Below are 21,814 nucleotides of genomic sequence, written 5' to 3'. Positions count from 1 at the left end.
TTACAGGCTTGAGTCACCACGCCCGGCCTGTCCTATGGACTTTACAATTAATAACTTTTGAAATCATCACAATAGCTCAACGAGAGAGGTTGGTACTATTACCCATTTTACAATTGAGGACATTGAAGCACAGAGCAGTTGAGAAACTTGCCTAACTAGCAGAGTTAGAATCCAGACAAAGTGCTTAACCACAAGGCGATGCTTCTTCTATATATAAACTGACGGGCGGATGAAATAGGCTGACTGACTAATGATTGACTGACTGACTGAATGAATGAATGAATACATGGAAATGTGATTATAAATGTTGATTTTTTGCGCCTTCCGATTCCCCGGATCTACCGCGAGGGGGCGATCTCTCCCCGGTCCTGATGCCAGTCACTCAAGGCGCGCACTCCCTTTGCGTCTCGGGCTCGCGCGCGTTGCCGCAGCACCGGAAGTGACTGAGCTTGCAAGTTCCCCCGTCTCTTCAGGGGAAACTGAGGCCGGCTTGTTCGGGAGAGACGGCGCGAGCAGTCAGCCAGGTAGGCCGGCAGCCAGGTAGGCCGGCCCGGGTCCGCGGCGCGGAACTCGGCCGCGAAGAGCTCTTGCGTCTGGAAGCTACCGGGCCGATGAAGGGGGATGTGGCCCCCCACGGCTCGCGGGGCTCACAGGTGAGAGCGCCGCCTCCCCTGTGCCTGACAGCCGCTGCGCCCAATAGGAGCCTTCGCCGTCCCGCTTCCGTGCCGGCTAGGCTCGCTGATTGGCGGCGCTGGGGAGGACCGCAGGGGGCGAGGCCCCGCCTCCTAGAAAGGTCTAGGGGGCGCCCCCGGGGGAGGGCGGTTGCTTAGCAACGGGGCGGTGGCTCGGCGGGTACCCGGCCTAGTGAGCGCGAGAAGCCGCGAGGCCGCAGCCGGCCCACCCTGGGCTCCGGAGAGGTGCAGCCCCCGGCCCCGGAGCCCTCCCGGGGGCGCCAGGAAGCCACTTTGGGCCTGTCCCCAGGAAAACGTGGTCTTAGCTATGGGGCCGTCGAGCAGGCCTCGACCCCTCTTCCTGACCTGAGGAGAGGCCCAGCGCCTCACCCTCACCCAGTCTTTGTGCAGGGCGCCGGCGGCCATTGTGTCCGGGCGGGGAATGGAGGACCCGGCAATCCCCCACCGCCACGTTCAGGGCCTTTGGGGAATTCAAAGAAAACCAGCGGCATTTGTGGGGGGTCTCCGGCCTTCAACCTCCCAGACAGGCCTGGGGGTGGTCTTCCCAAAGTCAGATCGCAGATCCGAGGCAGTTTCCCCCTCCCTGCGTCCCTCACCGAAACCTTGAACCCCATTGAGAAGTCCCTTCAGGGTTTCGGACGCCTGCGCCTCACCCTGGGCTGGTACTTAAATAGAAAAAAGAAAGGAAAAAAAACACCTAAATCCATACCAGCCACCTCCGGGAGAGTTCTCCTGGCTCCCAGTAGGAGGCGGAGAGCCAAGGGGCGTGCAAGAGCGAGGGGGCTGGGCTCCCGGGTGGCAGGAGGCCGCGGCTGCGGAGCGGCCGCCCTCGATCCGGGCGATGGAGGAGGAAGCAAGCGAGGGGGCTGGTTCCTGAGCTTCGCAATTCCTGTGTCGCCTTCTGGGCTCCCAGCCTGCCAGGTCGCATGATCCCTCCGGCCGGAGCTGGTTTTTTTGCCAGCCGCCGCGAGGCCGGCTGAGTTACCGGCATCCCCGCAGCCACCTCCTCTCCCGACCTGTGATACAAAAGATCTTCCGGGGGCTGCACCTGCCTGCCTTTGCCTAAGGCGGATTTGAATGTAGGTGGTGCGGGGGAGGGGGAGTGAGGGGGGGGACTGCCCAAGGGATGACTTTCCGAGGAAGGCATTTCGGAGAAGAGGGGGATAGAAAAGGCTGGTGGGAGATTCAGAATCCATTGGTGCTTTCGATTTGACTTAATTGAAGTATCTTGGAACCTAGACCCAGACCTTCGTAAGACCCACAAAGAAACCAGTTCTGGTACCTGGAGGGGGGGAATGGGATGTTTAGGGTAAGTGGCATGCATATTAATTTTTTTTTTTCCTAAAGCTCTTTCTCTCCCTTCAGAATCTTATCTTGGCTTTGGATCTTAGAAGAGAATCACTAACCAGAGACCAGACTCAGTGAGTGAGCAGGTGTTTTGGACAATGGACTGGTTGAGCCCATCCCTATTATAAAAATGTCTCAGAGCAACCGGGAGCTGGTGGTTGACTTTCTCTCCTACAAGCTTTCCCAGAAAGGATACAGCTGGAGTCAGTTTAGTGATGTGGAAGAGAACAGGACTGAGGCCCCAGAAGGGACTGAATCGGAGATGGAGACCCCCAGTGCCATCAATGGCAACCCATCCTGGCACCTGGTGGACAGCCCCGCGGTGAATGGAGCCACTGGCCACAGCAGCAGTTTGGATGCCCGGGAGGTGATCCCCATGGCAGCAGTAAAGCAAGCGCTGAGGGAGGCAGGCGACGAGTTTGAACTGCGGTACCGGCGGGCGTTCAGTGACCTGACATCCCAGCTCCACATCACCCCAGGGACAGCATATCAGAGCTTTGAACAGGTAGTGAATGAACTCTTCCGGGATGGGGTAAACTGGGGTCGCATTGTGGCCTTTTTCTCCTTCGGCGGGGCACTGTGCGTGGAAAGCGTAGACAAGGAGATGCAGGTATTGGTGAGTCGGATCGCAGCTTGGATGGCCACTTATCTGAATGACCACCTAGAGCCTTGGATCCAGGAGAACGGCGGCTGGGTAAGAACCAAGCCCCTTGTGTGTCCCTTTTCTTTGGTCTTTAGTCAGAGATCCCCAACTGCCCTTCTTCTGTATCTCTTTCTGTTAGGTTGGGTGATTGTTGGAGACATTGATAGTTGAGGAAACCTGACCTCATTTGACGACAAGAGGTTAACTCCTTGGAAATACAAATGACCCTGTGCTTCAGAGATCAGGCATCTTTTACCCTGGTCACCCCCCTGACTCCACTATTCCATACTTGTGTTCCAGTTTCTCAGCAAAGAAAACTGTAGCCTATGTGTTCATTAAGTCCCAAACCTGTGAGAGTAGGAAGTTAGTTCGGTGTTTCTCTTACCGTATACAATGGTTCACACACAAAAGGGTGATGAGTATCAGTGACCCACAGACCTCTCCATCTGTTCCCCCCAAGGGATCTCAGTCCTATCCTGGGCTTCTCTTCTCCAAATCAAGTTCCCTTTATTTCAAAGTTTCCGTGTAAGGCACTCTTCTCTCAGACTAGGGCATGGCCACAGGCAGGAGTTCCCACTGGGTTGAATGGCTGAGAATTGTCAGATTTTGGGGCAGTGTAGGCTGTGCAGATTGTGTTTGCACTGCGCCCCCTAAGTTCATTTCCCCCAAAGTGTGCGACTTTCTGCATGGTTGCCTTGTTTGTGGAGCACTTGCTGTGTCACACATTAAGCCCGGGGACTTTGCACCTCGTTGCCTGGGGTCGGTTGGGGAGCTCCAGCTGCTCTGCCTGTTACTTTCCGGCCAGAGCCCTGGGGCCTCTTCACCAAGCACTGTTTGCTGGCAAAGCAAGAACCCAATTTTTTGGGGCTCTGTGGGACATTGAGATTTAGTAACAGACTTCAGATGCAGGTATAAGTCCCTGTCTTATAACTGTCATGTATCTAGTTCCGTCATATAACTAGCTGTGTGACTTTGGACAGGCTGGGTTACTTTCTCAAGGCTTAGTTTCTTCCACTAAAAAATGTGGCAAGCTCTCCTTGCCTTACAGAGTATTGTAAATCTTGGCAATAATGTGAGCACAGTGACCAACACCAGCAAATTCCTTTTCCAGGGAGGGAGAGTTCTCCTGCTCATCACTGAGCCAGGGTGAGGTGGTGGTGAAAGCTTCTTTACCAGTGGTCACTGTGGGCAAGTTTTGCTCTTCAGTGAACTCAGTCCTGTTTTCTTGCTTATTTCCCTACCTAGGGGAGGTGCAAGGTTTATGAGAGGTATTCTATCCCTTCAGAATATGCAGAAAAGCAACAAGCTGTGGAAAATAAGTCATCCATTGAAGGAGCTGAGGTGGAAGGGGACATGCACCATGGACTCAGGAATGTCAAGAATGCAACTGTCTATAGGCTGGGCCTAGGGCGTGGCAGGCACTTCACTTTACCACTGAGCAGGAGACCAGAATTTGCCCTGGGACCCCACCTCCTCATTTCCCATTTCTTTGCAACTTCAACTCTTCTGTGCCAGCTCTTCTAAAAGGCAAGGGGGTCAAGTCAATAGAGGTCAGATAACTGGGGTGGGGTCAGGGGAGGTAAAGGTGGTGGGTTCTCTTGAGCTAAGGCTGACTAGACTTGAAAGCCATTCTGTAAATGAACTCCCTGGGGGGATAAATGATTAAATAGTTCCTGTTGGTTTGTGCAGTGACCTCTCCTGTTCCCTCCTGCTTTGAATTCTCTTTTGGGGCAAATATTTGTTCAGTTGATTACAGGAGGGACAGGATTCCAGTACTGCAGACACACCCTCTGAGGCATCTCCAAGTGGGGATTGAGGCCATTTACCCACTTTGCCTGACTGTTGTCTTTGGCCAGTGGTCCTAATACCAGGTGGGTTGTTGCCAGCTATAAACAAAAGGCAGTCTGGGAGAGGTGCCTGGTCTGCTAGCCAGCCTCTGCAGAGGGCTACACCTACCAGAGAATTGCCAGCTGCCCAGTGGTGTATATGAAAGAGGTCTTAGACACAGCAGTTCTGGGCAAGTTTATTAGATCTCCATTGGATTGAAATTCCATCTTCCATCTCTTTGCTTAAGAATTATCAGAGCCCGTTGGACAACATACCACATGTCACTTCCTCTTGGTGAACAGAGGGGATGTGTGTGGAAGAGCTAGTTATGTCAGAACCATTTCTGAGCATGCATTCTCTCCCTGAGGCCAGGGAGTAAAGAACATTTGACTCAGGATCCTTTGAGCCTGGGTAGAAGGTACCCGTCCTCCTCTCAGGTACTGTCCTGTTCCAAGCTGCACCACCTGGCTACTGTGGTGGCATTGGGTAATTATCCTGGAGGCTGCAGCTGGGAGATCCTTGGGGGTAGGAGTTATGGGCTATTCTACTCAGGGCTGTGTTCTAAATTTAGCATCCCTACAGGAAAGGGGAAGGAAATTAGTCTTTATTGAGTACCTGTTAAGTACTAGGCACTGTGTTAGGTCCTCTACTTATGCAACCAGTATTTCTTGAGCATCTACTGTGAAGCTGGCAGTGTTCTAGGTGCCGGCCATAAGCCACACATGGTACCTTCTAAGCCACACATGGTACCTTCCTTCATGGAAATGGCATGCTACATATATATTCATATATTCTACAGTAACCTTCCAAGGTAGGCAAGTTCATTCCCAGTGAAGCTCTTTGTGGCTAAGTGACTGACCCCAGGTATTCCTCAGCCAGTTAAGTGTCTGAATGAGAATTTACACCGAGGTTGGCATAACTCTTTTTTTTTTTTTTTTTTTGAGAAGGAGTCTTGCTCTGTCGCCCAGGCTGGAGTGTAGTGGCCGGATCTCAGCTCACTGCAAGCTCCGCCTCCCGGGTTAACGCCATTCTCCTGCCTCAGCCTCCCGAGTAGCTGGGACCACAGGCGCCCGCCACCTCGCCTGGCTAGTTTTTTGTATTTTTAGTAGAGACAGGGTTTCACTGTGTTCGCCAGGATGGTCTCGATCTCCTGACCTCGTGATCCGCCCGCCTCAGCCTCCCAAAGTGCTGGGATTACAGGCTTGAGCCACCGCGCCCGGCATAGAGGTTGGCATAACTCTAAAGCCTAAACACTTTTCATCCTATCAAGTTGTCCAGGGAGTAATAAAGTGACCCAGACAGGCTGACCCAGAAAGCCAGAGATGCTATTGGGCCAAGCAAACCATGCCTGTCAAGGTGCTCACTCTGGACTGATAACTGGCTTTGTTCAGGTAGTTATGGGAAGGATAGTTGGCAGGAACAGGTTCCCAGAGGCGTGTTGGTAGCCTCAGATTCTGGCACTGCAAAAACTCAGACATGGCAGGTTTCAAGTGGGCATCAGGGTTTTGCCCAGAGTGAGCTGCTTATTAATTTTTTCATTGCTTTTTTTTTGAGACGGAGTCTTGCTCTGTCGCCAGGCTGGAGTGCAGTGGCGCCATCTCGGCTCACTGCAATCTCCGCCTCCCAGGTTCAAGCGATTCCCCTGTATCAGCCTCCCCAGTAGCTGGCACTACAGGCACGTGCCATCATGCCTGGCTTATTTTTTGTATTTTAGTAGAGACGGGGGTTTCACCATGTTGGCCAGGCTGGTCTCAAACTCCTGACCTCAGGTGATCCGCCTGCCTTGGCTTCTCAAAGTGCTGGGATTACAGGCTTGAGCCACCACGCCAGGCCAATTTTTTCTTTTTCTTTTCTTTTTTTTAATTTTTTTGAGACAGAGTTTCACTCTTGTTGCCTAGGCTGGAGTGCAGTGGCGCGATCTCGGCTCACTGCAGCTTCCGCCTCCCCGATTCAAGTGATTCTCCTGCCTCAGCCTCCCAAGCAGCTGGGATTACAGGTGTGCGCCACCACATCTGACTAATTTTGTATTTTTAGTAGAGACGGGGGTTTCTCCATGTTGGTCAAGCTGGTCTCAAACTCCTGACCTCAGGTGATCCGCCTGCCTCAGCCTCCCAAAGTGCCGGGATTATAGGCATGAACCACCTTGCTTGGCCCCGGCCACTTTTTTCATTGTTAAAACCCTCTCAGGCCCTGCCAATAGATGACAGCGGTGTGTGTGTGGGGAGAAGGTGGCCTGCCCCAGGTATCTCTACTTAATGGTGGAGTGATGCTTCAGGGACTGAAAGTATAGACCCTTAGCCAGATTATTGCCTGCCTGGAGTCACCTGATGAAATGCTGAACCTGTTCGGCTCTCTTGTCCATCTGTCTCCTCCGCCTGTAAAATGGAATAATGATAGCCAGTTTCCATAGCTTGACTCTAGTAAAGGAACTAGCACAAAAGCCCTTCCCCTGCCATAATTGTAGGGTGGAAACCCTTTAATGAATGGGCAGCTTCCCTCAGAGAACTGACTCTTCCCCCTAGAGTTTCTCCTTAAGAAACAAAGTCCCTGTGATACTCACCTGGAATGTTGTATACATGACCTTCCCCAAAGGTTCACAAGTGTTTCTGGTGCTTTCCAATGGGAATGTGGGAAGGGACCCAGGTGGGCCTGGCTACTTTGGGATTGCTGTTCCTGAAGAAATCCTTTAGCCTGATAGAAACGTCATTGTTGGGAGCAATGAACAGTGTAGCGGGGCAGAAAACATAACTTGGTCTTTTTAAAGCTGTGTGGCTCAGTAGTCTGAGTTTCTGTAGATCTCTTATTGCCTCATCTGGCTTCTTCAGATGGATGTATGCTTAGTTGAAGCACCTCAGCCCTTTGCAGATAGTGGCAGTTCTGCGGTTTTCTTGGGGAAACCCCATTAGAAACCCCAAATGTGGAAATTTTTAGTAATCTCATTTGGGTCCCAAAATGAAGTAGAAGTGTCTCAGGGGCTCCCCCTTGAAACACCTACTTCTTCTGAGTGTACATTTGAGGTTGCTCTTAAAATTCTGTTACCATCACAGGGTTTTCCAGACTTCCTAGGAATAATTTCCCCAGTAGCCCCACAGAGCCCTTTAGCTTCTGTCGAAAATTACCCGGGTATTTTTTCAGGGGGCTCCAATGGAACCTGGAGAGTTTTCTTGATTTTTGTATGGGTGTCCCCAGATTTGTTTGGGCTGCACGAAGCAGCAGTTGTTATCTCTGTCCCTTCCCTCAGCAGATATCTGTCCTGAGGCCAGTGGGCTTGAGAGTCCTCCTCTGTGTCCGACCTCCCTGATTTTGCCAGGGACCTCAACCTTCCATCGTGGGGCTTTCTTTAAGCAACTGTGGTTTTGCCTGAGTTTAATGTGGATAGACATAGGGGTAATTCCCAGTGTACTGCTTTTCTACAGAAGCATAATCTCCTACTGCCTTAATTAAGCAGGGGCCCTGTCCCCATCCCAATCTCCAACCTAATTCCACAGAGTCCTCCCTAAGGACTCCCTCTTTTTTCTTCAAAGGAGTCACTCTGCTCCTGGATCTTCTTCTCTTCTGCTCCTCTATCCAGCAGTCTGTCTTCCTTGTTCCCAGTTGGCAGACCTGAGTCAGACAATCTCACTGGGTCTTTTTGTTTAGCCTGGGAAGAGAAGACCCAGGAGAATATGATCACCAGCTTCAGATATCTGAGGGAAGAAGGACTGAGTCTTTTTTAATTTTTTTTTTGAGACGGAGTCTTGCTGTGTTGCCCAGGCTAGAGTTCAGTGGCGCAATCTCGGCTCACTGCAAGCTCCACCTCCTGGGTTCATGCCATTCTCCTGCCTCAGCCTCCCAAGTAGCTGGGACTACAGGCGCCCACCACTGCGCCTGGCTGATTTTTTTTTTTTTTTTGTATTTTTTTTTTTAGTAGAAGCAGGGTTTCACCATGTTAGCCAGGATGGTGTGGATCTCCTGACCTCCTGATCCGCCCGCCTTGGCCTCCCAAATTGCTGGAATTACAGGCGTGAACCACTGTGCCCAGCCCCAGGACTGAGTCCTTTTTTTATTGGTGTGGTACCTGGCAAAACTTGGATAAATGAAAAGAAGTTAACAGTTGGTAGAGCTTAAATTATGTGCAGAGAAGACATTTCTAACAGATTTACTCTCTCCTATATTTAGGAGCTCCTCAGGGTGGAGGCCACATCATGGCCATGCTTGTTTCCTCAGCTCTGAGCAGAGGCCTTGGGCATAGCAGATACCGAATGAAAGAGAAACTTAGTAAATTTCTGAAAAAAACAGACCGTTATCAAGCCAGAGTAACAATCATGGGAGTGGCTATTTACCTAATAATTCATTCATTGAGTCAAACTGTTTACTGACTCCTACTGTGTACCAGGTAGTCTTAAGATACTGGGAGTATGGCAGTAAACAAAACTAAGTTTCTGTCCTCATGGAGCTCACATTCCAATGATGAGTGACAAGCAATGAATATATAATTACATGTTTATATCAGATGATTGTACATGCTATGAAGAAAATAAAGCAGGTTGAGACATAGGGCATGTCTAGCAAGGGAGGGTGGGGCTGCAGTTTTAAAAGAGTGATCAGGCCGGGCGCGGCGGCTCACGCCTGTAATCCCAGCACTTTGGGAGGCCGAGACGGGCAGATCACGAGGTCAGGAGATCAAGACCATCCTGGCTAACAACACGGTGAAACCCTGTCTCTACTAAAAAAATACAAAAAATTAGCCGGGCGTGGTGGTGCATGCCTGTAGTCCCAGCTACTTGGAGGCTGAGGCAGGAGAATGGCGTGAACCCGGGAGGCGGAGCTTGCAGTGAGCCGAGATCTCGCCACTGCACTCCAGCCTGGGCAACAAAGCGAGACTCCATCTCAAAAAAAAAAAAAGACTGATCAAAGAAGGTATAAGGGAGAAAAAACGGCTTTCCTCTACCCTTCTAGGTCCTTTGGCTGGGCTGAGAATTAAATTGACATAGATTAGCTGGAGGAAAAAAAATTTAATTACATGGGTATACACGGGAGTCCTGCAAAACATGAGGCTTAAAGAAGGGTCAGATAATTGAGGCTTATATAGCTACAGGAAAGAATGTGGGGCTTGGGACTTCTGTTAGGGGCTTGAGTGGCAGTAACCCAAGTTATGGCAGGGTAAGGGAAAGAGTTGGTGGTGGTGTGGTCCCAGCTACTGTTGAGGGGGTGTACTGAAGTGGGAAGATCACTTGAGCCTGGGAGGCGGAGGTTGCAGTGAGCCGAGATCACGCCACTGCACTCCAGCCTGGGTGACAGAGCAAGACCCTGTCTCAAAAAATAAATAAATAAATAAAAAGTCTATCTGGTAATAAAATTTGTCTGGAGCAATCCTCTTCCTAATACAGATACTTTTACTAGTGTAGATTTCCTTTTTAGATGTGAATTTCCTTTACAAAAGGACAGCTTTTCGGAGCTACTCTTATGTCTGCAGTTTCTCAGAATAACCAGCTCAAGATATGCCGAAGAAGTATATTTTTGGGGTGGCATATTCTGTTTTCCTACAGTCATATTTTGGGATAGTATGTCCTGAGTCCCAACAAAAGTATTACCTAAAGGTGATATTTGAGCCAAGAGCTGAATGAGGTGAGGCGGTGGATGATGTAGGTACCCTACAGCAAAGGGTGTTTAAAGCAGAGTGAATGGACTCAGGAGGGAGCATGCTTGACATTTTCAAGGATGAGCAAGAAGGTCAATGTGGCTGGAGAAGAAACAGCAAAGGGGAAAAGGGTAGAAGGTGGGGAGGGAATGGTTGAGGAGGAGGGTGGAGAGGCAGGTGGGGACCAGATTGTGTAGAACAATACAGACCATGATGAGGATTTGGCTTTGGTGGAATGAGAGGCCAAAAGATTTGGAGTGGGGGTGATATGGTCTGTATTCTTAAGGGTGGCAACAGGGAGCCCAGTGAAGAGGCTGGTGCAATTGCCAGGTGAAAAAGAATGGTGGCTTGGACCTAGAGATAGAAGTGTAGCGAGAGGGGTACTGGAGAATAAGACCAGGCTTGCACATGGTGTATTGATGGGTCCAGCCACCCTGGAAACCATATTTTTCAACTACTTGGAGGTCCTAGAATCAGAGTTAAGTAAGCTAGATGTTCTTGGGGAATAGTTCTCTCCAAATGTGATATCCTGATTAATGGTCCTCTTCTACTTCAACAGTATTTCTGTCTGAGTAAATGCAATTTGTCTGAGTTCAGTTCCCAACTCATCCATGTCTACCTATGCAAGCTCCTTTTACCTCTCTGACTCTTGGGACAAATAATAATACCTGCCTCACAGGTGGTGATGGTAAAGACACAATGAGGTCTACCTGAGATGCATAGAGCCTGGAGCCATGTTGGTATCATTATTCTTATTATCTTTACCACAGAACGCATGTCAGAGACCCATTCACAGAATCTTGAGCATCCACTCTCCTTTTTCTAAACACCATAGTGACCCATGGGCACATCTCAGAGCAGGCCCTTCTAGCATTTCTGTGGTAGTGGGAGCTCCATAGTGTTTGTGTGCGATGGTGGTATAAGCACTGGTCTTAGAGTTGGAAACCCAGTTCTACTCTCAGTCTCACCTTGGCCAAGTCACTTCACCCCCAGTCCCCAGTTTCCCTTTATGCAAGATGGAAGGTTTGAAGTAAACAATATAGGAATGCTGGTTCTCTCTATCCTTAGGCCTTGTGGCGGATTCCACCATTATGGCATATTTCACATTAGTTATATTTTAAAATGTCTCTCTCCTGTTGACAGGTATGTCAGCACTTTAACTAAACCCAGTGTCAAGGTAGGCTAGTTTATCACTGAGCCCACAATAGTGATACCCTATATTTCTGTAACACCTTACAGCTTCCAAAGCACTTTCAGATCAACCTTGCCTTTTTTTTTTTTTTTTTTGAGACGGAGTCTCGCTCTGTCACCCAGGCTGGAGTGCAGTGGCCGGATCTCAGCTCACTGCAAGCTCCGCCTCCCGGGTTTACTCCATTCTCCTGCCTCAGCCTCCCGAGTAGCTGGGACTACAGGCGTCCGCCATCTCGCCCGGCTAGTTTTTTGTATTTTTTAGTAGAGACGGGGTTTCACCGTGTTAGCCAGGATGGTCTCGATCTCCTGACCTCGTGATCCTCCCATCTCGGCCTCCCAAAGTGCTGGGATTACAGGCTTGAGCCACCGCGCCCGGCGACCTTGCCTTTTTTATCCTTATAACCACCCAGAGAGTTGAGCAGGAAGGATGCCATCTCCGTTTCAAAGGAGAGAAATCAGGTGAGAAAGATGAATTGACTTGCCCAAGGTTACATCAGGAGGAAGAGGCAGTTTTTGGACTTTCAAATTGGAAGTTGACTACTAGCTTGCTGTTTGACCTTGGGCAAGTCTTTTAACTTGTAAATGGCTATAATAATGGCACCTTTTTCTGAAGACTGCGTGAATTAATTCATGCCTTAAGGCTTTCATGTCATCCTAGGGCTCTTCACTCACATCATCTGGCCTCTCTTTTATTACATATTGATTTTTGAAATTGTGTTTTTGTGTGAAGAAACTACCTTTGGGACCGTCTGCTATTTGGTTTCATCCCTGATGAGACTCTCGGGCCAAGTTTGAGCCTTAGAGCAAACTCTGAGCCACACAGCTTTTTGGGTAGCCTCCAGTGCTCCCCTCGGAACTGGAGGTTTTTCTCCAGCTCTTCAGGAAATGCCATTGCGATGACTTCCATGGACTGCTTCCTGTCCCAGCCCTGTCGGCAAGAGTGTGGAAACTGGAAGCAATGTCCCTAGAGGTCCGCCTCCTGAAAACTACTTTTTTTGGACATGTCCCTACCTTTCCTCTTGTCAATTACTTTCTTTGCTCCCTACCCTTTCCTCCTTCACCCGGCTTCTCCCTCCAGCTGTGATCATCCCTTCAAGATTTAGAAAATGCCTTTCTACTTGGTTCTGCAAGGCCATTTCCCCCTACCCTAGGCTAGGCTGTGAGGGAGGTCAGTTAGAATTCCTGGGTTCTCTCCTTGGCTCCATCACCCATTAGCAGTTTCAGTCCTGGACTTCCCCTGGAGGTGTATTAAACCTGTTGCTTGCAGTGCCCTGTGTCATCCATTAACCCTGAGTTCCCATAGGCGTTTCCACCCCACCCCTGCATAGGATGGGATTCTTAAGAGATATCTCGAGGTTTGGCACATATAAATCCTGCCTCTTGGAAATTGATGATAGAGGGTGGAGTGAAACCGAGCCTGCCTTCCCCTCCCCCCAGTCACCTTTGAGGAGGAAGCTAGAAGGTTGAAAACCTTGTTGGACAATCATCTGAGGAATGGGAGCTGGCCTGGGAGGGGATTGGAACGCACTCAACTATGCCTCAGATCCTTTGTTCTTCTCTTGAAAGGGAAACATTCCCCTCCCTCCTCCCTGGCCACACACACACATACACACGTGCCTTTGTTCCTTCGAGTCAGTCAGGGATAGGAACACAGTGTCCCTTCCAAGGAGCCTGACTCGCTTCCCTAGAGACTGGTCTCCTGGTCAGTGAGACTGGGATATTTGCTCAGGAACCCCCAGCCTTATGTCCTTTCCATAGAGTCTCGGAGGCTAAGAACTTGCCTACAAACAGCTGAGACTTCTCTGTAATTATTTCATGGGATACCCATGTCCCAGGATAAATAGTCCCTCCCTCTTATTCCAGTTGGTGATTAATATTATTGTTAACGTTACTATTAATAGTATCTAACACTTATTGAGTGCTTACTCTATGCCAGCCATTGTTCAAAGTGCTTTACATGTATTAATAGATTTCATTTTCACAGTAGCACTCTGAAGTAGGTTCTATTATCTCTGTTTCACGTGTGAGGAAACTGAGGTACACAGAGGTTAAGCAACTTATGCAAAGTAGCAGAGTTAGTAAGTGGCAAAGCCTGGGAGAGTAGCTTTCGACCTCCCCCTTTTAAACACTCCACTGTGTTCCCTCATCCAGTTCACTATTGTCTAGATGACTGCTGGCATTCATCCAGTGCTCACTATATGACAGCCTTTACTAACATCATCTCCGTTACTATCCCAACAACCTTATCATTATAGGACACTGAGATTTGGGAGGGCTTATAGTTAGCCAGAGGCAGAGTCAGGATTTGAAACCAGGTCTCTCTTACTCTAAAGCCTGTCCCTTTTATCTCCAATCCTTACAAATCTTGCAAAGTAGGTGTTGTTACCTTCATTTTATGGTTGAGAAAATTGAGGCTCGGAGAAAAGTGCTGTGCCCAGAGCTTCAGAGGCTAGTACCAAGAAGAGCTGGGATTCACACTCTATTGCCTTAGTAGTCTGTATTGTCATGATTTTTCTTTTTATGTGCATGATAATACTTTTAATTTACCAAACTCCTTTTATAAGTTATTTCCCAGTGAAGTAGGTGAGGTGGGTATGTTCAGCACTGTTTCTAGAGAGGAAACTAAGATAAGGGCTCTTGTCCCACAGTAAATAGCAGCATCAGGCTTAGAATTCATGTTCTGGCTTTTAACACAGTATTATCGATACTGTCTGCCTCTCCTAAAGCTGGATGTATGGCTTGGAGCTGTCCTTGGAGTTTCATTTCTTTTGTTAAATCAGCAAATACTGACAAATGCTTTGTAATGTGCTAAATGCTAGTGATACTGTGGATATTGTGGTAACTGGAACTGAGTCCCACCCCTCAATGGTCTGTTCCCATACTCCACACCTTGGGTCTTGCTGGTGGTCCTCCGCCATCTGAATCACTCTACATGCGCCATCCATCCTTCTCCTCAGCTCCCTGACACACCAGGCAAGATTCATTATAGTTGATATGTATTAATCACCTTCAACACATACACAGACAAAACTCTGGCCTCACATTTGAGACAGCTTGACTCCTTGCTGGTGGCATAACACAAAGCAAATCAGCTTCAAATTCTCATCCATAAGCCTGAAAGAATAATGCCAAGCCACCAGAGTAAGTGAGGCATGAATGAGAAAGTGAAATGTAAGTGTGTTTTTTGGTAATAATAACAGGTACTATGTGTTGAGTAGTTACTTGCTTTGTGCCAAGTGCTGTGTTTGTGCCCTTGATATAATCATCTTACTTGGTTCTCACAAATGCTGTCCTGTGAAGATGGAGAATCTAGGGTTCAGAGAGGCTCCCTAATGTGTCCACAGTAACAGATCTTATAAGAGGCAGAGCTGGGTCTTACGCTCAGATGTGTCTGATGCAAAAGCCTATAAGCGTCATTGCTTCTTGCAAGCCCAGACTGGCTTATTTTACCCTGACTACCTGGCTCAGGGCCTGCGGTTGGGTGGGGACTTGGCCAGGGCCTGCTCAATGAACATGAAGGGTTGTTATTATTAGATACAGGTTAGGCTACAAAAAAAGTTTCTGCCCCTAAGGAAGCAAACTCATTTGAAGCAGTAGGAATAGACCCCAAACACTTGGTGAATGGCTTGAGGCAAACTGTGCCAAACCTGTGGAGTAAACTCCAAAAGCAGAAGAGGTTAAGTCCACCTGACTGCATTGCTGGGCCCTGGGCCTTTGCCAAATGGGCCCACTTCCACCATCAACTACTCAGTTGATTACTGGGCCCAGAGGCCTCTACCCTCAGCCTATATCATCACTCTGCACCCTTTCCCTAGCCAACTGCATTGCCAATCCAGACTCTCTCCTGCACCAACAGTGGAAAGGGTTAGGAAGGAGAGAGGTCACTGGCGGCTTGAATAATCATAGCTTTCTCAGCACCAAGCTTTGTACAGTTCCCACTGAGGCCTCAGTTTCCTGGTCTGTAAAATGGGGATAATTCTAATCTCTTAATGAAGATGATAGTAATCTCTTCCTTATAGGCTTGCTGTTTTTCCTCTGCCTGTATCACTCATCCTATAGATCTGATCAGGGCTCTCTCTTTATCATTGAGGTATCAACTCAGGTATCACCTCCCTAGAGGCCACCATGTTTACACGTTTACCATCTGTTTCCTGTAGTAAAACATAAGCTCTCAGAGTACAGGGGTTTTATCCTGTCTTTCATCCCCAGCATCTAGCAGAGTGCTTGGTACATAGGAGGCATTCAGCAAATATTTGTTGAATGAGTAAGTGACTGTGTAGACCACCTCACACAGTGTCTGACATACTCAGTCAATGTTAGGCATTGCTATGTCTTAGGAAGATGTGGACCATGATGGGTTTAAATAGATGAAAAGAATGTAACAAGAGCAGGCTATGGTTGGGCATGGTGGCTCACACCTGTAACCTCAGCACTTTGAGAAACTGAGGCAGGTAGATCACTTGAGATCAGGAGTTCAAGCCTAGCCCGGCCAATATGACAAAACCTTGTCTCTTCTTTTTTTCTTTTTCTTTTACTTTTTTTTTTTTTTTTTCTGAGACGGAGTCTTGCTCTTGCTCAGTCCCGCAGTCCGGAGTGCAGTGGCACAATCTCGGCTCACTGCAAGCTCTGCCTCCCGGTTTCACACCATTCTCCTAACTCAGCCTCCCAAGTAGCTGGGACTATAAGTGCCCGCCTCCGCACCCGGCTAATTTTTTTTGTATTTTTAGTAGAGACGGTTTTTCACTATGTTAGCCAGGATGGTCTCGATCTCCTGACCTCGTGATCCACCCACCTTGGCCTCCCAAAGTGCTGGGATTATAGGCGTGAGCCACCGCGCCCGCCTCATCTCTTCTAAAAATACAAAAATTAGCAGGGCGTGGTGGCGGGCGCCCATAATCCCAGCTATTTGGGAGGCTGAGGCAGGAGAATCACTTGAGGCTGGGAGGTGGAGGTTGCAGTGAGCTGAGATCATGCCATTGCACTCCAGCTTGGGTGACAGAGGGAGACTGCCACACACACACACACACACACAAAAGATCAGGCTAGTCACACACACACACACACACGAGCAGGCCAGACAGGTAAGAACCACCCAGACAGAACACCCAGGGTGGAGTATGTATGAAGCATTTGGGAGATGATGAGGAGGCAAACTGGCTAGAGCCGAAGACAGTCTGTGTCAGCAAAAAAGCTGGTCAGGGAAAAAAGCAGGTGGCTGATGACAGAGGCCTCTGGACAGAGGGATGGGGATAGTTGATGGTAGAGGTGGGCCCAATGGGGAGAGGCCCAGAGCATCTGTGGGATGCAGTCAGGTCTCCAGTAACCCCTGGGAAAAAGAATTTCTTGCCAGCCAGGGTTCAGCAGGCAGAGCTGCAGGGAGAGAAAAGCCAGAGGCACCTGCAACCTGCAGATCAGGTAAGCTGCCCTGGTTGTTATTTTGGGACTCAGGGCCAGGTGCAGATTCAAAGGATTGATTGAAGCCTTTTGGCAACTTTGCCCTCAGCAGGGTAAACATCACCTGTCTCCTGCCACCTGCAGTGACAGTGCCAGGAAGGGTACCCTAGGTAGGCCCAAAGGGGCCTAACTTTCTTGCTGCCCTGGTGGAGCGAGAAATATCTTCCAGTAGAGGCCAATCCTTCCCTGCCCCACAGCTCCTTCTCTGAAAAGCTCAGGTGGCAATCAGGTACCTCCTACCCAAGAGGCCCCCATGGTTCTGGCCCAAAGAAGGCAAGGGCGGGGCATTGGGAGCCGTTGACAGCTGCGCTCAGCTTGGGGGAGGGGTCAGTTTGGGAGCAGGTGCAGATTTCAGGGAGGGTGGGGCCTAAAGGGAAGTAGGGATCTTGGTAGGCTGCAAAATTTTCCTCCCCATCCCCCAGCCACAGCTGGCTTCTCCAAGAACCTGATGACCTAGTTACAATGCTTAGAAATTGTCAGCTTAGCTTGCAGTTCAGGGCTTTGCCAGTCTCTCCTCTCTGAGGCTTCTTGGGTCCAAAAGGTGCCTTGGCATTTCCCCAAGGGGGTTCCATGTGAATGACACACACCGTATCACATGTACAGGCTTCTTGCCCAGAGGAGGAAAGAGCCAGTAAGGCTGCTGCTTCTTCCCTTGCGTGTGCCCCCCAACCCCAGGGATAAAATACTCCCATGCCCTTGCCCCCTTCCGTTTCTCTCTAGAGGGTTAGTGAGTGACAAATAGAAGGTCATAAACTTCTTCCCTTGAGGGTCAACAAAGAGGGCCAGACCCTTGTTGCCCTGAGGATAGATTGAGCACACCTAACCATTCTTTCCTTACCTCCCCATCTCAGTGTGATGTTAAAACCTGATGGAAAGGGGTTAGGAAAACTCTTCTGGGGGCTCTGGAGGCCCCCCACTCTCTCAGGCAGCAGCTGCTCCTGGTATTCCTGGTGTCTGCCTTGCCTCCTTGGGAGAAATGTCATCGTTGTTAAGAGTCAGGTATGAAATTTGACAAACCAGTGTTGAGTTGGTGAGTCTCACTTGCTTAATAGTTATCTTTGGCAAATACTTAATCTTTCCCAGCCTTAGTTTCCTCATGTATGAAAAAGAGGTAACAATATACAGTGCTTTTCTTTCTTTCTTTTTTTTTTTTTTTTTTTTTTGAGACAGTTTCGCTCTTGTTGCCTAGGCTGGAGTGCAATGGTGTGACCTCCTCGGCTCACCACAACCTTTGCCTCCCAGGTTCAAGCCATTCTCCTGCCTCAGCCTCCCGAGTAGCTGGGATTACAGGCCACCACGCCCAGCTAATTTTGTATTTTTAGTAGAGACAGGGTTTCTCCTTGTTGATCAGGCTGATCTTTAACTCCTGACCTCAGGTGATCCTTCTGCCTCAGCCTCCCAAAGTGTTGGGATTACAGGCGTGAGCCTCCACACCCAGCCTACAGTGTTTTTCTTGAAACACTCTTAAGAGCATGAAACAGTTGAAAAGATACATGGAGCACTTACCAAGGAGCCCAGCGTATAGTAATTACTTAGTATAACAAGCTACTATTATTACTGTTATTGTCACATTGCAATCACTGGTAAGCAAATTGTTGTCATTGCTATTGTCCAAGAGTGAACTTTCAGGCTGACAGAATATGTGAATATCTTTGGACCAAGTGTTTAGAGATTTTAAGGTACCTGAAGCTTGGGGCCTTGGCTCACAACCTTGTCCCCTACCTTCTCTACAAGGATCCCAAATCATACCTTGTACACAGTAGAGGTTTGGCTAGTGTTGTTGACTAGGCATTTGGCAATGGGGCATATTTTGTTTTATCTTCCCAGGGACCTCCTTACTTGTTGACTTAGTAGAAGACTTAATGAGTTAAATATTTAAAGCGTGTAGGAGCATGCCTGGCACACAGTAGGTGTTTGACACATGTTTGAATGATAAAACATAGCATTGTGGGAACTCTGGAGTTTTTCCAGGATGGCCCCACTCACTCCTTGTTTGCTCTATGGCCTCAAGCCTCTTGCCCAAGCTCTGCCTGTTGCCTCACATGTTGAAGAAAGATAACACCCGCCTTGCCTCCCTCATGGGCTAGCAGGGAGGCCCAAAGAGATGATAGATGAAAAAGCACTTTGAGAACTATAAATATTTGGTCTTGTTGCTACTCCTTGACTAAAGTCACAGCCATAGCTGTGTCATTCATTCAGTCAACAAGGATTTTTTGAGTGGAAGCAATATCTTATCACTTAACTGGCTTCATGAATTTGAACAAGTTACTTTCCCTCTGTAAACCTGAAGATCTATAAAATGGAAGTAATACTCATTTCAGAGGGTTGTTGGGAGAAAGACTAAATGAGGTGCTCTGAGCTTATTGAGGATAAAAACTGTGTCTTATTCACTCTTAACAGCTACTGCTGGGCCTAGTACTTGGTGGCTGAGTGTTTAGTGACTGGGTTAATAAACATTCCTAATAATTAATGGTATATGTAAAGTGCACTTACACAGTGCCTGGTACAGAGCAAAAGCTCACCAAATGCTGAGTCTTTCCCTTTTCTCTCTCTATGAGGCTTGAGGTGCCTTGATGCAGCCATGGGTTGCCTTCTGCAGTCAAATTACCAGGCAAGGCCAGACTCTGAATATGACTCAGATGAGAAGTAGAAATGAGTATTAACGCCTAGCTCCAGGAGGTCCTTACCTGCCTAGGCTGGACTTCAGTGTGGGAGTTCTGAACTATCCAGGATCAGTGCTGCTTAAACATAAAATCCAGACCCATAGTATATCTCTGATGACCCATGCTTATCTCTGATCCAGAACAACTGCCTCTTGTTCTACCCACTCTCCATCTGCTACTCCAAAGAATTTCCCTTTGCTCACAGCACCCACGTTCAATTGGAGCCCTAGGGGTTACCATGTCAGGGAAGTCCCAGGGAGTCACTCAGCAATAGCCCTCTGGGGCAAGGTCCAGAGAGGGAGCCCAATTCTAAGGCTCAGTGTCTCCTGGGACTGGGTCAAGCAGCAGGTGCACACATGAGGCCCTGTGGCTGGTGGCTGAGTGATGAAACTGAGAGATGTGTAGGACCAGACAAGAAGTCAGCCTAGAGGAAACTGCCTGCCTGTTCATGCAGGTGTTTGGACACCTGGGGAAACTTTCTGGGTCTGATTTAGTGGTGCTAGTGTAGGTTCCATATTAGTATCCCAGGCCCCAGTGAGGGAAACCTATGGAACTCCCAGCACCTTTAAACCCTTCTCAGATCCCTTTAAGGTGAAAGAGAGGCCTCCTCTGGGTTCTACGGCATCTACAGCTGGAAACTCCAGGGACAATGACATCATAACCATAGCTCCCTTTATAAAGTCTCTGCTGTGTGTTAGGCACTGTGCTGGGGGTCTTTATGAAAAGGGGATCATTTTGTTATTGGAAGTATGGGCTCTGGAATCAGACAGAGTTGAGTTTGAATCTGGTCTCTATTCCGTATCAGCTGTTAGATCTTGGGTGCATTCCTTTCCATTTCTGAGTCTCAGTCCCCCTATCTGAAAAATGGGGATAATAATAATACTTCATAGGGTTTTTGTAAGGATTTAAGAACCTTTTGTAAGGATGTATGTAAGCTCATACAGTACAGATATTAAGGTAATTTTAGTAAGAGTTAACATTATGGAGCACTTGCACTTAAGCGTTTTATATGAGATAGTTCGTTGAATTCTCAAAATAGTACCACTCAGGTAGGTTCTCTTATTATTCCTTTTTTTTTTTTTTTTTTTTGAGACGGAGTCTTGCTCTGTCACCCAGGCTGAAGTACAGTGGCCAGATCTCACCTCACTGCAAGCTCCGCCTCCCGGGTTTACGCCATTCTCCTGCCTCAGCCTCCAGAGTAGCTGGGACTACAGATGCCCGCCACCTCGCCCGGCTAGTTTTTTGTATTTTTAGTAGAGACGGGGTTTCACCGTGTTAGCCAAGATGGTCTCGATCTCCTGACCTCGTGATCCGCCCGTCTCGGCCTCCCAAAGTGCTGGGATTACAGGCTTGAGCCACCACGCCCGGCACTCTCTTATTATTCCTATAGAGAAGTTAAGGAAGTTGTTCAAAGATGCACAGCCAGTAAGTGGTAAAACCATGATTTGAACCCAGGTAGTCTGGCTCCAAAGCCAACTTGTCCTACCTCTGGATAAGGAAGGCCCTAGTAAATGTTGCTGTTATAACTGTTGTATCCAGCATTGTAGTCGTCTCTGGTTTTTGGTCTATCCACTGAATTCTGAGCTCCGTGAAGACCAGAAGCCCATTTAATCACCTTGCACCCCTAGAGACCAACATAAAACTCATTAATACTCATATAACTCATTAATATTTGCTTAATGACTGAGAATATTCTCTTTAGTAATCAATCAGTAACTCTTTATCAACCATTTCCTGTAGGCTAGCTTTGAACTAAATCCTAGGAGAAATGCAAAGTACAGCTATGCCTTTGTAAACCGAAGATTGGGTGTGTGCGTTGGGGGTGGGGAGTGCATTCCAGAGAGCACTGTGTCATTGGCAGAAACTTCCACACAGGAGGCAGAAACAATGCAGGTGGTTTGAGGATGTTTTCCAAGAAGGGATTCCCACCCCTCCCTGAGGGAGTCACTTCCTCCATCTCCTGCAGAACAAGGTGACACAGATTCCCTATTCTGGCCAAGGGTAAGGAACCACTCTAAGCTCTTTAGTCACTCTAATCCAGAATCTGTGTCTTTATTGCTCAGGCAACCAGTTCATGGGAACCTAGAATGACAGGGGAAAAGTCAGAAGATTGGAGCTGGGAAGGGACCTTAGAAAATCATTCTTAGGGCCGGGCGCGGTGGCTCAAGCCTGTAATCCCAGCACTTTGGGAGGCCGAGACGGGCGGATCACGAGGTCAGGAGATCAAGACCATCCTGGCTAACACAGTGAAACCCCGTCTCTACTAAAAATACAAAAAACTAGCCGGGCGAGGTGGCGGGCGCCTGTAGTCCCAGCTACTCGGAGGCTGAGGCAGGAGAATGGCGTGAACCCGGGAGGCAGAGCTTGCAGTGAGCTG

The 21,814-nt window shown here is 48.6% G+C and overlaps 1 protein-coding gene across 19 annotated transcripts in view; it reads left to right on the top strand.

Moving 5' to 3' along the window:
- The first annotated feature begins 393 nt into the window (after positions 1-393).
- BCL2L1 (BCL2 like 1) overlaps positions 394-21,814 on the top strand; it is a 64,516-nt gene continuing 43,095 nt past the window's right edge. For 2 of the 19 annotated variants that reach the window (XR_004431191.1, XM_033186038.1), the window contains exons 1-2: positions 738-1,771; positions 2,058-2,733. Coding sequence is in view for 18 of the 19 variants with exons in the window: in XM_033186038.1 (XP_033041929.1) it covers positions 2,170-2,733 (564 nt within the window). In the remaining variant the exon portion in view is untranslated. Of the gene's footprint in view, positions 654-737; positions 1,772-1,821; positions 1,971-2,039; positions 2,734-3,927; positions 5,208-21,814 lie in introns of those variants that run through there. The other 17 variants (XM_033186037.1, XM_033186036.1, XM_033186032.1 and 14 more) reach the window with 17 other exon arrangements.

Source organism: Trachypithecus francoisi, unplaced genomic scaffold, assembly GCF_009764315.1.
Source record: "Trachypithecus francoisi isolate TF-2019V2 unplaced genomic scaffold, Tfra_2.0 Lachesis_group21, whole genome shotgun sequence".
In the NCBI taxonomy this organism is placed as follows: Eukaryota; Metazoa; Chordata; class Mammalia; order Primates; family Cercopithecidae; genus Trachypithecus; species Trachypithecus francoisi.
The sequence above is the reverse complement of the archived record's forward strand: the minus strand, read 5'-3'. Positions and strand labels throughout refer to the sequence as shown.